At 44.6% G+C, this 11,889-nt stretch overlaps 1 protein-coding gene across 6 annotated transcripts in view; it reads right to left on the bottom strand.

The window, feature by feature from the left end:
• Positions 1-11,889, bottom strand: part of Mid1 (calcium-permeable channel component Mid1) — a 36,145-nt gene that overhangs the window by 5,018 nt on the left and 19,238 nt on the right. For 4 of the 6 annotated variants that reach the window (XM_033377924.1, XM_033377925.1, XM_033377926.1 and 1 more), the window contains exons 4-5: positions 229-800; positions 1-158 (exon numbers count right to left, since the gene is read on the bottom strand). In XM_033377924.1, coding sequence (XP_033233815.1) covers positions 1-158; positions 229-800 — 730 coding nt within the window. Of the gene's footprint in view, positions 159-224; positions 801-7,152; positions 7,266-11,889 lie in introns of those variants that run through there. The other 2 variants (XM_033377927.1, XM_033377928.1) reach the window with 2 other exon arrangements.

The raw sequence follows: 11,889 nt of genomic DNA, 5'->3' as shown, positions 1-11,889 counted from the left end.
CTAGGCAGAGAAATGTCGGCTCGCCGGCATATTGGGTGGGCAGCGCAGGGGCGCGGTCGGCGGGCAGCAGATAGGGGCACTTTTGTTCCACAGTTTGGCAGACGCTCAGGCAGGGCCGGATGCGTCGTCGTTTGCGGAACTCTGTCTTGCGTGTTGATCTGCGGTGGTAGGGAGATGGCAACGAATTATGTTTCTGCATGGGTCTTGGAATTTTCCGCGAAGACTTACCTCTTTTGAAGTTTTGATATCACTGGATCCAAGGCTCTGGGATCCGCATTATTGGCAGTCGATATGAAATTATTGGATTGTGTTTCAGCCTCAGCCGCGGCCACGGCAACTGGCCCCTCGCCTCCATCCTCCACTCCCGCCGCCACCTGGCTCTGGTGGGGATTAGACATGCCAACAACATCATAGAATGTCTGAGCCAGATCCCTGCCAATCGCATCCTCCACATTGCGGTCATTGTCCCCGTTCACGTTTGCGTTTTCCTCGTTCCCATTCGCCGTCGAGCTCTTGTCAGTCTTCTGATTAATCTGACGCTCGTTCATGTTATTGCCGTTATTTGATTTATTGTTATTGCTGATTAATTTCAGAGATTTATGCTTGATTCCGTTCACTCCTCCAGCTCCTCCAGCTCCACCAGCTCCCCCTCCCTCAGTCCACGTTGCACTCCACGCCGAACGCTTGTTTTTGCCCGGGGTTTTCGCATTGCTACTCTGCTCATTCCCGGGTGGCGCAACGTCCTTTGGCTCGGCAAAATATGGCACCAGCGTGCTGCACACCCAGCGACGATATGCTTCCTGCAGAAAAACAACAAACAAACAGTTAAAAATGTACATCAATAATGGAAATTCCCTCGGTCACGTTTATACTTATTATATCGATCAAGATGGGGAATTGTGGTCATTTATGCTGATGAAATTAATTATATAAGTATTGTATTTTCACATGTTTTTTGGACTGGCTAGGTGAGAGATGGGGGGGGGGGAGATCATATATGGCTTATCCATGCTACAGATTTATAGGTTTCTATCGCTTATGCCACACTCTTTCGGTAATGGAGTATCGATCGATGTGGTTCCATCCTTCGCCAGACAAATGTTTTGCATACTTTTGCTTGTAGCCCAACAATTAATTCGGAAATTTCCCTTGAACTAGCGGAATCACAACCCACTCCCCCATATTAGTTCTGAAACTGTCCATCGTTTTGCTGCGCCTTCCCTTCCTCGCCCTTCAATCATCCCCGAATGTTTTTCATTTTGGCTGCCAATTTGTTGGCAGGTAGGAAAAATATTTTGGCTTATACTCTGGTTGTTTGGCGCTGGATGCTGCTGTAGTTGTGGTTGTTGGTTTTTCTGATTTTTCAATTTGCCCCGAACTATGTGGACTGCAGCTGTTTTGCTTAGGAATTTCCTGGTTAGCTCTGCTCTAAGCCCACACCCACACCCACACCTAATATCCGGAACACCATAACTGTTGGTCAAAGGCAAATACCAAACAAACAACTCTGTTCTGCAGGCCTGTACAGATTTTTTGGCTTTTGGATAAAATTTAAGATATTTTCCAACATTTCTGTGGCTATCATGTGCATGGGACTGCCATTACATTTGCCTGGATGAACTCTGGACCCCACTCTCAGTGAGGTTTACAAATGCACCAGTACTCGTATGTATATACCTATGTGTGTGTGCAATTTCTAGTGCTGAAAAATATTGGCCGTAACCAGTGACCAGTCCAAAAGGCAGAGCAGCTTCTCGATGTATGCATTCTGGATTTGTATGCATTTATACAGGCTCTTGATTGCCTCAAGTTAAAGTGCAGCAAAGTGCATTGATTGCTTCAATCAATTATACCAATTGTATGTGTAGGTGCGAGCGTGTGCGGTGGAGAGTGTGGCATGTGCCGCAATACAAAGCACAGCATGGCAAAGGCCAAATGCAAACACAACACTAATTGAATTAACCTCTACTTCCACACCCTTCCAGCCACGCCCTGTCTGCCTTTTGGTTATAATACTCCTTGGGTTTGGCTACGCCGTGATAACCGCAAAGGCGTGCAATTCATTTATAAATTACGTATACGCAACGCTGCCCTGCGGCCGAATGCAATTGACGACAGCAAAATACCCACCACCACCACCTGAATTGGCCATGTTAATTACATATTTCTGTTTGCCGCTGGGTCCACCAGAAGTGGATACTTATGCCCATCGCCCATTAATTAGGCGGTGAAATTAGGCAAATACAAATCATAGTTTTCCAGGCAGTTATGCGTGCAATTTTAGATATCAGACTCTGAGAGAGGCCCCTCAGCCTTTTCTTAATGGATGGATAAGAGGAAACCTTAGTATATCGTAGATTTCATTTGGTTCTCGGTTCTTAGCCTTTTCAACAAACAAAAGAAAAAGCCAACAACTCACTTTGTGCTATTGAACTGGCAAAATAATTCCAATCCAACGTGCCTGTACCCACATATGTACTTATTTAGTAGTCATCTAGGTCTACGTCTACATACCCGTACCTTCCCCTCGCTATGGGTTTATGGAATTGCCTCGACATTTGTAAGTAGTTCATCAAGAACTATACTCATTTTGTTTTGGCCCTGAAAGACAACGACCCCATAAACTCAGCGAGCGAATGACATTAAACCATAAACACATACACAAACACAATACACAAATATCCAGAGACATATTACATATGTATATTCTGTAGGTACATATTTCTGAAGGCGTCTTTTTGCGGCTGTTGGGGCCTGTCGCTATCGTTTGACATCTCCCCCTCATGTAGACAACGTGCGAAATTATTATTTAATTACAAAAAGTATTTTTCATTAATGGGACACCATCGTGGGGCGCTCCCTATCCTGGCACGTGGAGTACAGCTGCACCAACGACATTGGTATAGGAAAAATGCAGTAAAAGTGAACCCAATTAGAGGAAACGCAGCTGCTAACGCAGTTGACGAAAGTTAATTGGAGCCTGTTGAGTGAGTCGCCACGAGGACATGTATAGCCACCGTCTATGGTATCCGCAAAACCAACTTCCAAACCGAAGTCAAAAACCAGCCAATCCCCATGGACGAAGGAGAAGAAGGTACATGAGGAAAGTGGATTTAAAATCATTCCCAACAGCTCCTCTGGCCACACAGCGAAATCCGGTTAAGCCTGCCTTCATTTAAATGCGAGGCGCAAAAGTCATTCCACACCCACGAAATCCCGATTTTCGTCGTTTTCATCCATTACTCCTACATGACACCATCACCATCACCGTCAGCATCAGCATCAGCATCAGCATGCAGCCTGCAGCATTGATGGGTCCGGGATGTGGGATGGACAGACATACATGTGTACGTATCTATGTAGGTATGTATGTGGGGGCAGGATAAAACCGGCAGAGTGCGACATATGAGGCCAGCAAATGCGCAGAGCTATGCCTGTCCATCGATGTGGATCCTTCGCGCGTCCCTTCCTCATCCTATGTATGTGTCACCGGCATTTGCGCCACCGCGTGGTATTGGCCTGTCCCTCTGGCTGTGTGCGGGATTGTGGCTCCGAAATTGGGAAACTCAATATGTGATAATGAGGGAAGGCAGGCAAGTGCGTAGCGTGGGCAGGTCCAGTCAAAAATGGTTTAATTGGAATATGCATACATTGTTCGGACAGGGCAGTGGCTTTTTATATTCCATTCAAATTCCGGCGATTTTCTCAGAGAGAGAGAGCGAAAGAGTTCATCAAATATTTGCCATTTTTACAGCTCTCCATATCAATAAGAATAATGTTTATGGTACCTCCGAAGTCGTCCAACTATCCAACGTTTTCCGACCCAAGTTTCGCCCCGTCGTCACTCGTAAACATTAATAGCTAACCCAAGGGTTAAGGTCATGCAGGACAAAGTGGAGGTTGCCCAGGGATGGGGTCATGTCAAACTCGACAAAGAAAGGCCAGAGAAGACCCTGCCACTGACCAGTCATCGGTCAGTCAATGACCGTTTCATATGGCAAATAATTGAATTTTTCTTTTTTGCTTTATTTTTGAAAGGGGAGTGGAAAAGAAAGAAAAATATCTTTTATATTTGCCAAACGGAGCAGACATTGCGTGGGGCTTAATTTACGAGCTTTCAAATGGCTGGTTGCTGTTTTTGCCGTCGTAGGTTTTTACTATCATAATTTCATAAGCCGTTGAACCAAAGAAAAAACACAGACACGAAAAAATAATCATAAATATGTATGGAAGTAATCCATCCACATCGCACCACAGAAAGTGTGTTGAAAATAAATCCATTCTTATTCAAGCACACAGAAAATTTTTTGTTCGATAAATATCGATAGATATTTTAAGTGTTAAAACGTACCACAATTTATAGCCATTTACCACTAGGATAAATTGCTTGTAGTTTGCCTTTTGTGTAACGCTTCTTGGCTAATTATTCTCGTTGGAGAGAGCGAAGAGAGAACTTTCCATTTGCTGAGAGGGTGAAGGCAAAAGTGAAAGTGCCATCGGTGTAATGACCAGCCAAATGAGAACAACTTTGTTTGTCCTTGCATATTGTTTGCGTTATCGATCCCCGCCCCTTTCACCGTGCTCTGGCACTCGACACAAGCCAATCCACAATTCGATTGGCTCGTTTGAGTGTATCAAAGTTTATGCTCCTGCATTGGCCTTCAAATTCATTCGCAAACTGGCTGAAACATAAATATTTTATGGCTTTCTAAGCGCACTCGCTTCGATGCTAGTTTCAGACAGGCGATGGAAAAAACCAATTCAGCAGGAATTTAATACACTTTCATTTCGGTCCTGGCCGGGACCGGGACCGGGTCCGGGTCCGAGTCCGGGTCCTTGTTGTGGTCCTGTGGTCAGTGTGTTATGGGAACGTGACTGAATTGGGCAAAAGATTTGCGCAGCACACAAAATTCCATGCCATGGACGATGTAATGTAATTGATATGGCCACACACACACACACATGCTCCCTCAAAAGCTACATATTGGGGGGGTTCCACCACCTATAAGCCACCTCCCCCCACCTCCTTGTCGTACGATTCCACGTTAGGCTCGTATGTATGCAAATAAGTTATGATTTGATTTGTACCATTGCAGCAAATTTATGAGTAGTAAGAACCCTGCCATTACGGATGCCTCCACTTTTTTTTGGTTCGGGTTCGGCTTCGGCTTCGGGTTTGGGCCTGGTTCTGGCTCTCGAGCTCATGTTGTTGCCAATTTGCATAATGGCTCACGAAACGTTGCGTGCCTGCATGTGTGCGAGTGCTACTGATTTGTATGTGTACATATGTGCAAATTTAAAATACATTTATTAAAATTCACTCCATAAATAACAATCAACAATGATTTTTGCAGCCATTAAATGTAAATGCGAAATATCTCTGGCTATTGTTTCGCCCAAGTGAATACTTCAATTATGTGCAGTTACGATGTCTTTTTTTTTGTATCAAATGATGCTCTCAATACCCTTACAACTCGGGGCAGGTGAGTTCTTTTGAGGAGAAGGGAAGAAGGGTATAAAATCGAAATCACACTACACACTAACCGTCAGCCCCAAAGCACGGACCAAAACCAGTATGTTTCGATATTCAAATGTAAAATATGTTAATTTTGCAATTTTGCTATATTTGAACCGTCAATTGAGGTATTGGCCAAACTTTTTTCAGAGATAAATTTGTCTGGATTACTCGCAAATTGTGTATCTTAAATTTGTGTGGGAGAAAGAAGTCCAAATTTGTGTCCAAATGTTGTGTCTTAAGGTCTTCGAGAACACGGACTGGTAAATTATACGCCACGAGTACTGGATGCAAGTCCACGTACCCAATAGTGGCTATCCGGTTTCCCTTTGCGGAGGCGGCGAAAAGCAGCCAGAAACTGCAGCCAAAGTATCCATTTGATCACATACAATTACACCAGTGCAGATGCACCAAAGAGAGTGTGTGTGTGTGTGTGCTGGTCTGTGGTTGTGCGAGGGCGCGGTCTGGTGGTGGGCGAACGCTCTCCTTGTGTTTATTTTGTTAACCAGCACAAAAGTGCCTTGGCCACGCTCGCACTCGCAGTTGCAGTCGCAGTCGCAACGCACTTGACCAACTGTGGCACGTGTTGTCGCATTGGCAATAAGCACAGCAGGCACTGCCCCACAATCCAGCCACCCACTCGCACTCGTCCTCCTTTCCCGTCTCTCTGTGGGCGTCGCTTTAGTAATGCTTTTGCTTTTGGTCCAAGGATAAACTTTTATTTTCCAACCATTTTCCGAGTGTCTGTGTGGGTGATTGTGGGTTTTGTGTGTGCACACGTGTGTGTGTGTGTGTCTGTGTGTTCTTCAGGAGCAGTTTTTGCAGCATGCACCCACCGAGCAGACCCTAGCGATGTTGCAAGAGCCATTATGTATACTCCACCCTTTCGCCCTGACCATCTTATGGCCAGCACTTTCTTTCTCATTCCCTTATTTTTCTGGTTCTCGCTCTGTTACTGTTTCTGTTACTGTTTCTGTTTCTGTTTCTGCCTGGTTCATTGCTTCGTTTGTTTTTTTGCCACACGGTCACGTGTTACCTTCAGCGCGACTCGATTTTGCAAGGAGAGTGCAGCACATAAAGCTGCGATACCTCTGCTACCCCATCACCCCACCCCATCACCCCACTGATGGGGTGCACTCGTACTCACAGCTGCCACGACGTGCTCTGGCCAGCACGCACAAATCTAAAACCACAAGATCCCATAACAAAATGTCAAAAGCTATTGGCGCTTTAACAGGGCTAAGAGATACAGAGAGAGCGAGAGAGTTGTTCGAAAAGGATGTCAGTGGAAATAATCATAAACATTTGTGGCACATTTGTTTAGCTGCTGTCCGCCGTCAAACCTTCTATGCCCTGCCCTCATAATTGTCTATTGTCCACTGCAGTATATTGCTGTTCATCTATCGGCGGCTCTTTTTATCCGCCTCGTTCCATCCCTTTTTGTGTCTGGCTAATTGGGCAACAAAATGCCGCCCTAGTGAATTTTTAATTGCCTGTCATGGCTGGCCAAAAGCATTTATTTCGCATTGTGCATGCAATATATGAGGTAGGTACACATTTGTATACATACATCTATTTTTTACACCATTTTTCCACAGATTGTGGGTAAATTTTTCAATTAACATGTTTGCTTTGAGCCCATGGCTGTCGACTCTACTCCTTTAATTTTGGTTTATCCTTTTTTATGCAACGCGAAAATGTCCAACCTGTCCAGGCCGCTCGGTCTTTGTCGTGGGAAAGGGCTGGTGGGCTGGTGGGTTGAGGAAAATTTGCATATTTAAGTGAAATTTACGTTGTGGCTGATGTGGAATGTTTATGACGGATATGTTGGCTGACAAGTGTTGAAATTTATGTACACAGACACTGCATACATGCATACACATTAAGCCAAACACAAACATACACATACGCACACATCTAGTCCCGCATTCGTGTACACTGAGGGAAATAAAAAGGTCTCTTGGCATAGGCTTTTCAAATCTAGTTTCTAAAGGCTGTTCGGGCAGTTTTCAGAACTGATTTATACTTAGATTAAAATATGAATCGAAGAATTTCACTTAAATTTTGAAATTAATATGAAAATATTTGATTTAAATATATTTCATATATTAATTAACTATTTTCAAATTAAAATTAAATATGTTCTTACCAATTCTTACCAATTTAATTAAATATATTTAAATCAATTAAATTGCCTTTTAAATCCGAATATTTAATTTAAATATTAATTATGACATTTCAAGATCATCTCTCTCTGCGGTTTAGGTTTGGCTGTTCAAAGGTTTTGGAACTCTGTGTGTCCACATCCACTTGGCTTGGCTTCCATTTTCAGGAGAAAAAACATACGAGCGTGTGTTTTTTTTTATTTTTCCTTTGGCGCAGTGCACGGGGCATCTCAAAAGCATTTTCATTTCAAAACATTTTCTAATTAGCATTTAGTCTCTCCTTTACGATCCGAGCTTTGGTCCATAACCGAGCTGGACCTCGGCTCAGCTGTGGGTCCACACATTAGTTAGCACTTAATTAGAGGGTCTCCATTTGTCTGGGAGATTATGACTAATTACGCAAGCTCTGGCATTCTAGAGATACCCACGTACTAGGGAGATCTTTTCAGCTTAAATCTTTCTTCGATGCTAGTTTTTGCGCCCTGTCCAATACCCCAAGGACAGGAGCCCCGTCCCCCCAGTATCCTAGCTAAATGCAATGCTTAGTTTATTTTGCAGCTTCCGTCCGGTCGAGTCAGTCAGGCGTTGACTGTACTGATGCACACACACGGACTGGGGCATGGGCAGGGGCAGGGGCATAGCACGAGGCAGAGCCGAGTCGGATCCGCCTGTTTGTCTGTGCACTTCCCATCGCCATCGCCGGCCCATTGTGCCACGTCTGCTGCCTCTGCAGCCCATCCTCTGGGCCCCCTTTTACTGATTTGACAATTCAAATACAATGCATGCCAGTGGCACATACATACAAGTAAATACACAAATGCGATGTCCTGGCCTGGAAGTCAATTCCTGTATGTCTATACCCTGTCACTGCGTGTGTGTGTGTGGCAGCCACGTCTGCAACATTTTCCTCTTACCCCATAAGAATGCAGCCAGGCCAGCCCAGCCCAGCTCTTTCAATGGACTAAAAGACATTCAATTCAGCCATGTTCGATGGCGGCAGGGCCTTGCTTCACGTTTCAGTTATGCAGCGTCCGCAATTCCTTGAAAGCCGCTTAAGTGACGGAACATATGAATCGAAAGTTTAATTAAAAACAAGTCGCGCCATTTCCCATCGAACAATGTCCACGTACTTAGCGGGCAGGGGGGGGAATATATAGTGGCAACCCGATATGCAACATGTGAACATTAAATGGGAACTTGAACCAATCAACCATGTCCACCGGCAGAGCTTCCCAGGTACATTCAAATGTTCATTTTTCTGGGAAAATGTTCGAGATGGAAAGTTTTACCACTACACCGGCAGTGGTCAGGTTTTCATGTCCTTGAGCAGCTCAACATATGCTTTCGTGTACATTTATGTGGCCATGTAAAGCCACTCTCAGCTTTAAAGATGTGATAATATGTTTAATAACTTATAAAGAATAGTCCGTGAATAGTTTTGGAATATGGCCACCGTCAGGAGAGAAAGCCATAGGCGGAACGATGCTAAAACCAACTAATTTGCTCGTTAAGCTGCGACCGAGGCTGAGTCATTGGCAGCTCATTAAAGACCCGAAGAGTGGGTGTGGCATAATTTTTGTGGCAGCTCACATGCTGGCCGCCAAAAGAAGAGAAGAGACTCAACCGAATGTAGCCAGAGATGCCAGCGGGGTACTGGAGTGGAGTGGAGTCGGTGGGGGTGGAGAGGGCAGTACTTGGAGTGGCGTGTATCTATGACGTCAGCCTATGCAGCAGATAGATAATTCATTTGCCTTTGTCTCGTTTGGGGTTCAGTTTTTGGGTTCGATTTTCACTTTTGCCAGAGCGCAGACAAAGGAAAGGAAAAAAGAGAGAAGGATAGAATAGAGAGAGGATACAGAGAGAGAGAGAGAGATGAAGAGAGCGAACGAGACAGAGCTTAAATTTAAATAAATGCTTTGAAGCACACTAAAAGCGATTTATCTTTGTCGATTGTGGATTACGAACATGGCTATCCTCTATCCCCATGCTGGTACCGCTGGCTGCTCACCCTCAACCTCGTCCCCCTCCCACCACAGATCCCTGAAATGAGGGGAAAAAAAAACATTTTTCATATTGTGTCAGCAACGAGACTCTTCGACCCTCTCTCTCTCTCTCTCTCTCACTCTGTGTATGTGTGTGTGTGTGTTGGTGCGTCTGTTTGGACAAAGAATTGTCAGTCAACGCAGAAGGAGGTAGTAGCCCTCCAGAAGCAGCTGCTGCCCCTGCTACCCTTTATCTAAGAACTCTCTTTTTCTCTCTCTCTCTCTCTCTCTCTCTCTCACTCCTACTGTTTGTACGTCCGTCCAACCGACCGTCTGGGCCCTGCTCATCAGGCGCTTCGTTTTATTGATTAATCGTTTGCTGCTGCTTTGCCAACTGCTGCTGCTGTTCTGCTTTTGGTCACATTAGCGCCTCTTCGACCACTTCTTCTTTCCTTTCAAAGATAACTTCTTCTTCAAGCAATTGGCCAATTTTGCGCTGCATTGCTCCATCCATTTTGTGGGCTTTAACAGCAACTTTCTCCACTGCCCTCGCGGCGGATACGCAATTTTTATTGGAGGGTGGAAGAGAAAGAAAGTTTCTTTGAATGAAAGGAGAGGGTAGGAGAGGGGAGAAACTTTGAAGTCAGAAAAGGGGGACCCAGATGATGTCTGTTCGGGTGGGGGGGGGGGGTGGGTGTGGTATGGGCTTCCGGGAAAACGATTCAATTACGAATCGATAGTTTCCTTTCCCAAGCAAATAGATAGCGAATGCCATCATCTGTGCTCCGTTGTAATACTCCGAGATCTTTCCTGCTCAACTACGGTGTAGTGTATGCATGTGATTGAACTGATTGAAACAGTTTGTACACTAGGAGAATGGAGAAACTTTCTAAGACTACAGTCTACCATTTGGAATCTTCTGAAAGTCCTGTGAACATCGATCAACTACGTACAAGCCATCAGTCTAAAATGCCTCAAAAACATTTATAGATTCCAGATATACAACCTTTCCACCTTCGGGCCAGGAATACAGAATCCTTTCGGCCTTTTCTACGAGTACCGTGTTTTATAAATGCGCCATGTAAAACATGTACTTGTGGCATGAACCACAACACTTATCCGCATCTATTTATGTATGTATGGAGAGTCAACCCATCTTTAATCCCCCCTTGAACCTAAGTAGATTCCATCAATCTGGAATCTGTCGCCAGATGCTTCCACCTTTCTCGGGATTATCTGAAGGATCCAGCACCCACACAAAAGTCGATAAATTATTAGATTGAAAATGAAAGCAAACGAAATGAGAAGAGTACAAAAAAACGTGCAAACGGAAAAAGGCTATGGAAAAAAAAGGTGGAAACCAAAGTTGAGCTTACCAAAAGGGAAAAAGAATACAAACAAAAAAGATTATTGGAACACCGGAAAGTTTTTTTTCCTTCTTTTTCCATGTTTTTTCTGCTGTTGCTGTTGTTGCTGTTGTTTCTGGCTGTGTCGTCTCGCACATGTGTCCAGCCGCAGAATGTGAATGGTTGGCGGGGTTGGCGGGGATGGCGACGGCGAGGACAAGTAGCAAGGACTGGGGCTTGAAGAGTGGAAAGTGGAAAGTGGAGCCAACAAAACGTCGCTGTAGTGTAATATAACTCGGTGTTGTCAGCTGTCGCCAGTCGACAACAGCAGCGGCAGCAGCAAAGCGTTTATGGCCCAAACACCTAAGCAAATATGAGACTGAAGAGTGTGTGTTCTAGTGTGTGCATGTGTGGGTGTGGGTGTGCCTGTGTGAGAGTGTTGTACATAAGTGAGAATGCGTGTAAAGTCTGTGTAATCAATCATTTATGAAATTACGCTACTTCCGCTTTTGACAATTTTCTTTCAACGACAAACTCTCCTCCCCCCACCAATAACATCCACTCCCACTCACTTCCCCGATGACGTAAGGTTATGTGATATGTGTGTGTGTGTGTGTCTCTGTATATGTCAAATGCAAATTTACACACACTAAAGCCCTGCGTGGGTGTGAGTGTGGCTGTGGACACACGCGCCTTAAAAGCAAAGCAAAAAAGTTAGCGACTGGCTGAGGGGGGGAAGGAAAACAAAAATCCTCCACATCAAATCGAAATCTTCGATGGGAATAGATTATGGCCCACAATAAAGTGTGTTCCAAAAAAAAACTTACTAATACTGCTCTACATATGGATATATTGGATGTATGTATGAGTATAAATATAGG

This window comes from Drosophila pseudoobscura, chromosome 3 (assembly GCF_009870125.1).
Source record: "Drosophila pseudoobscura strain MV-25-SWS-2005 chromosome 3, UCI_Dpse_MV25, whole genome shotgun sequence".
NCBI lineage: Eukaryota > Metazoa > Arthropoda > Insecta > Diptera > Drosophilidae > Drosophila > Drosophila pseudoobscura.
Note: the sequence above shows the minus strand (reverse complement) of the source record. Positions and strands in the feature narration are given on the sequence as shown.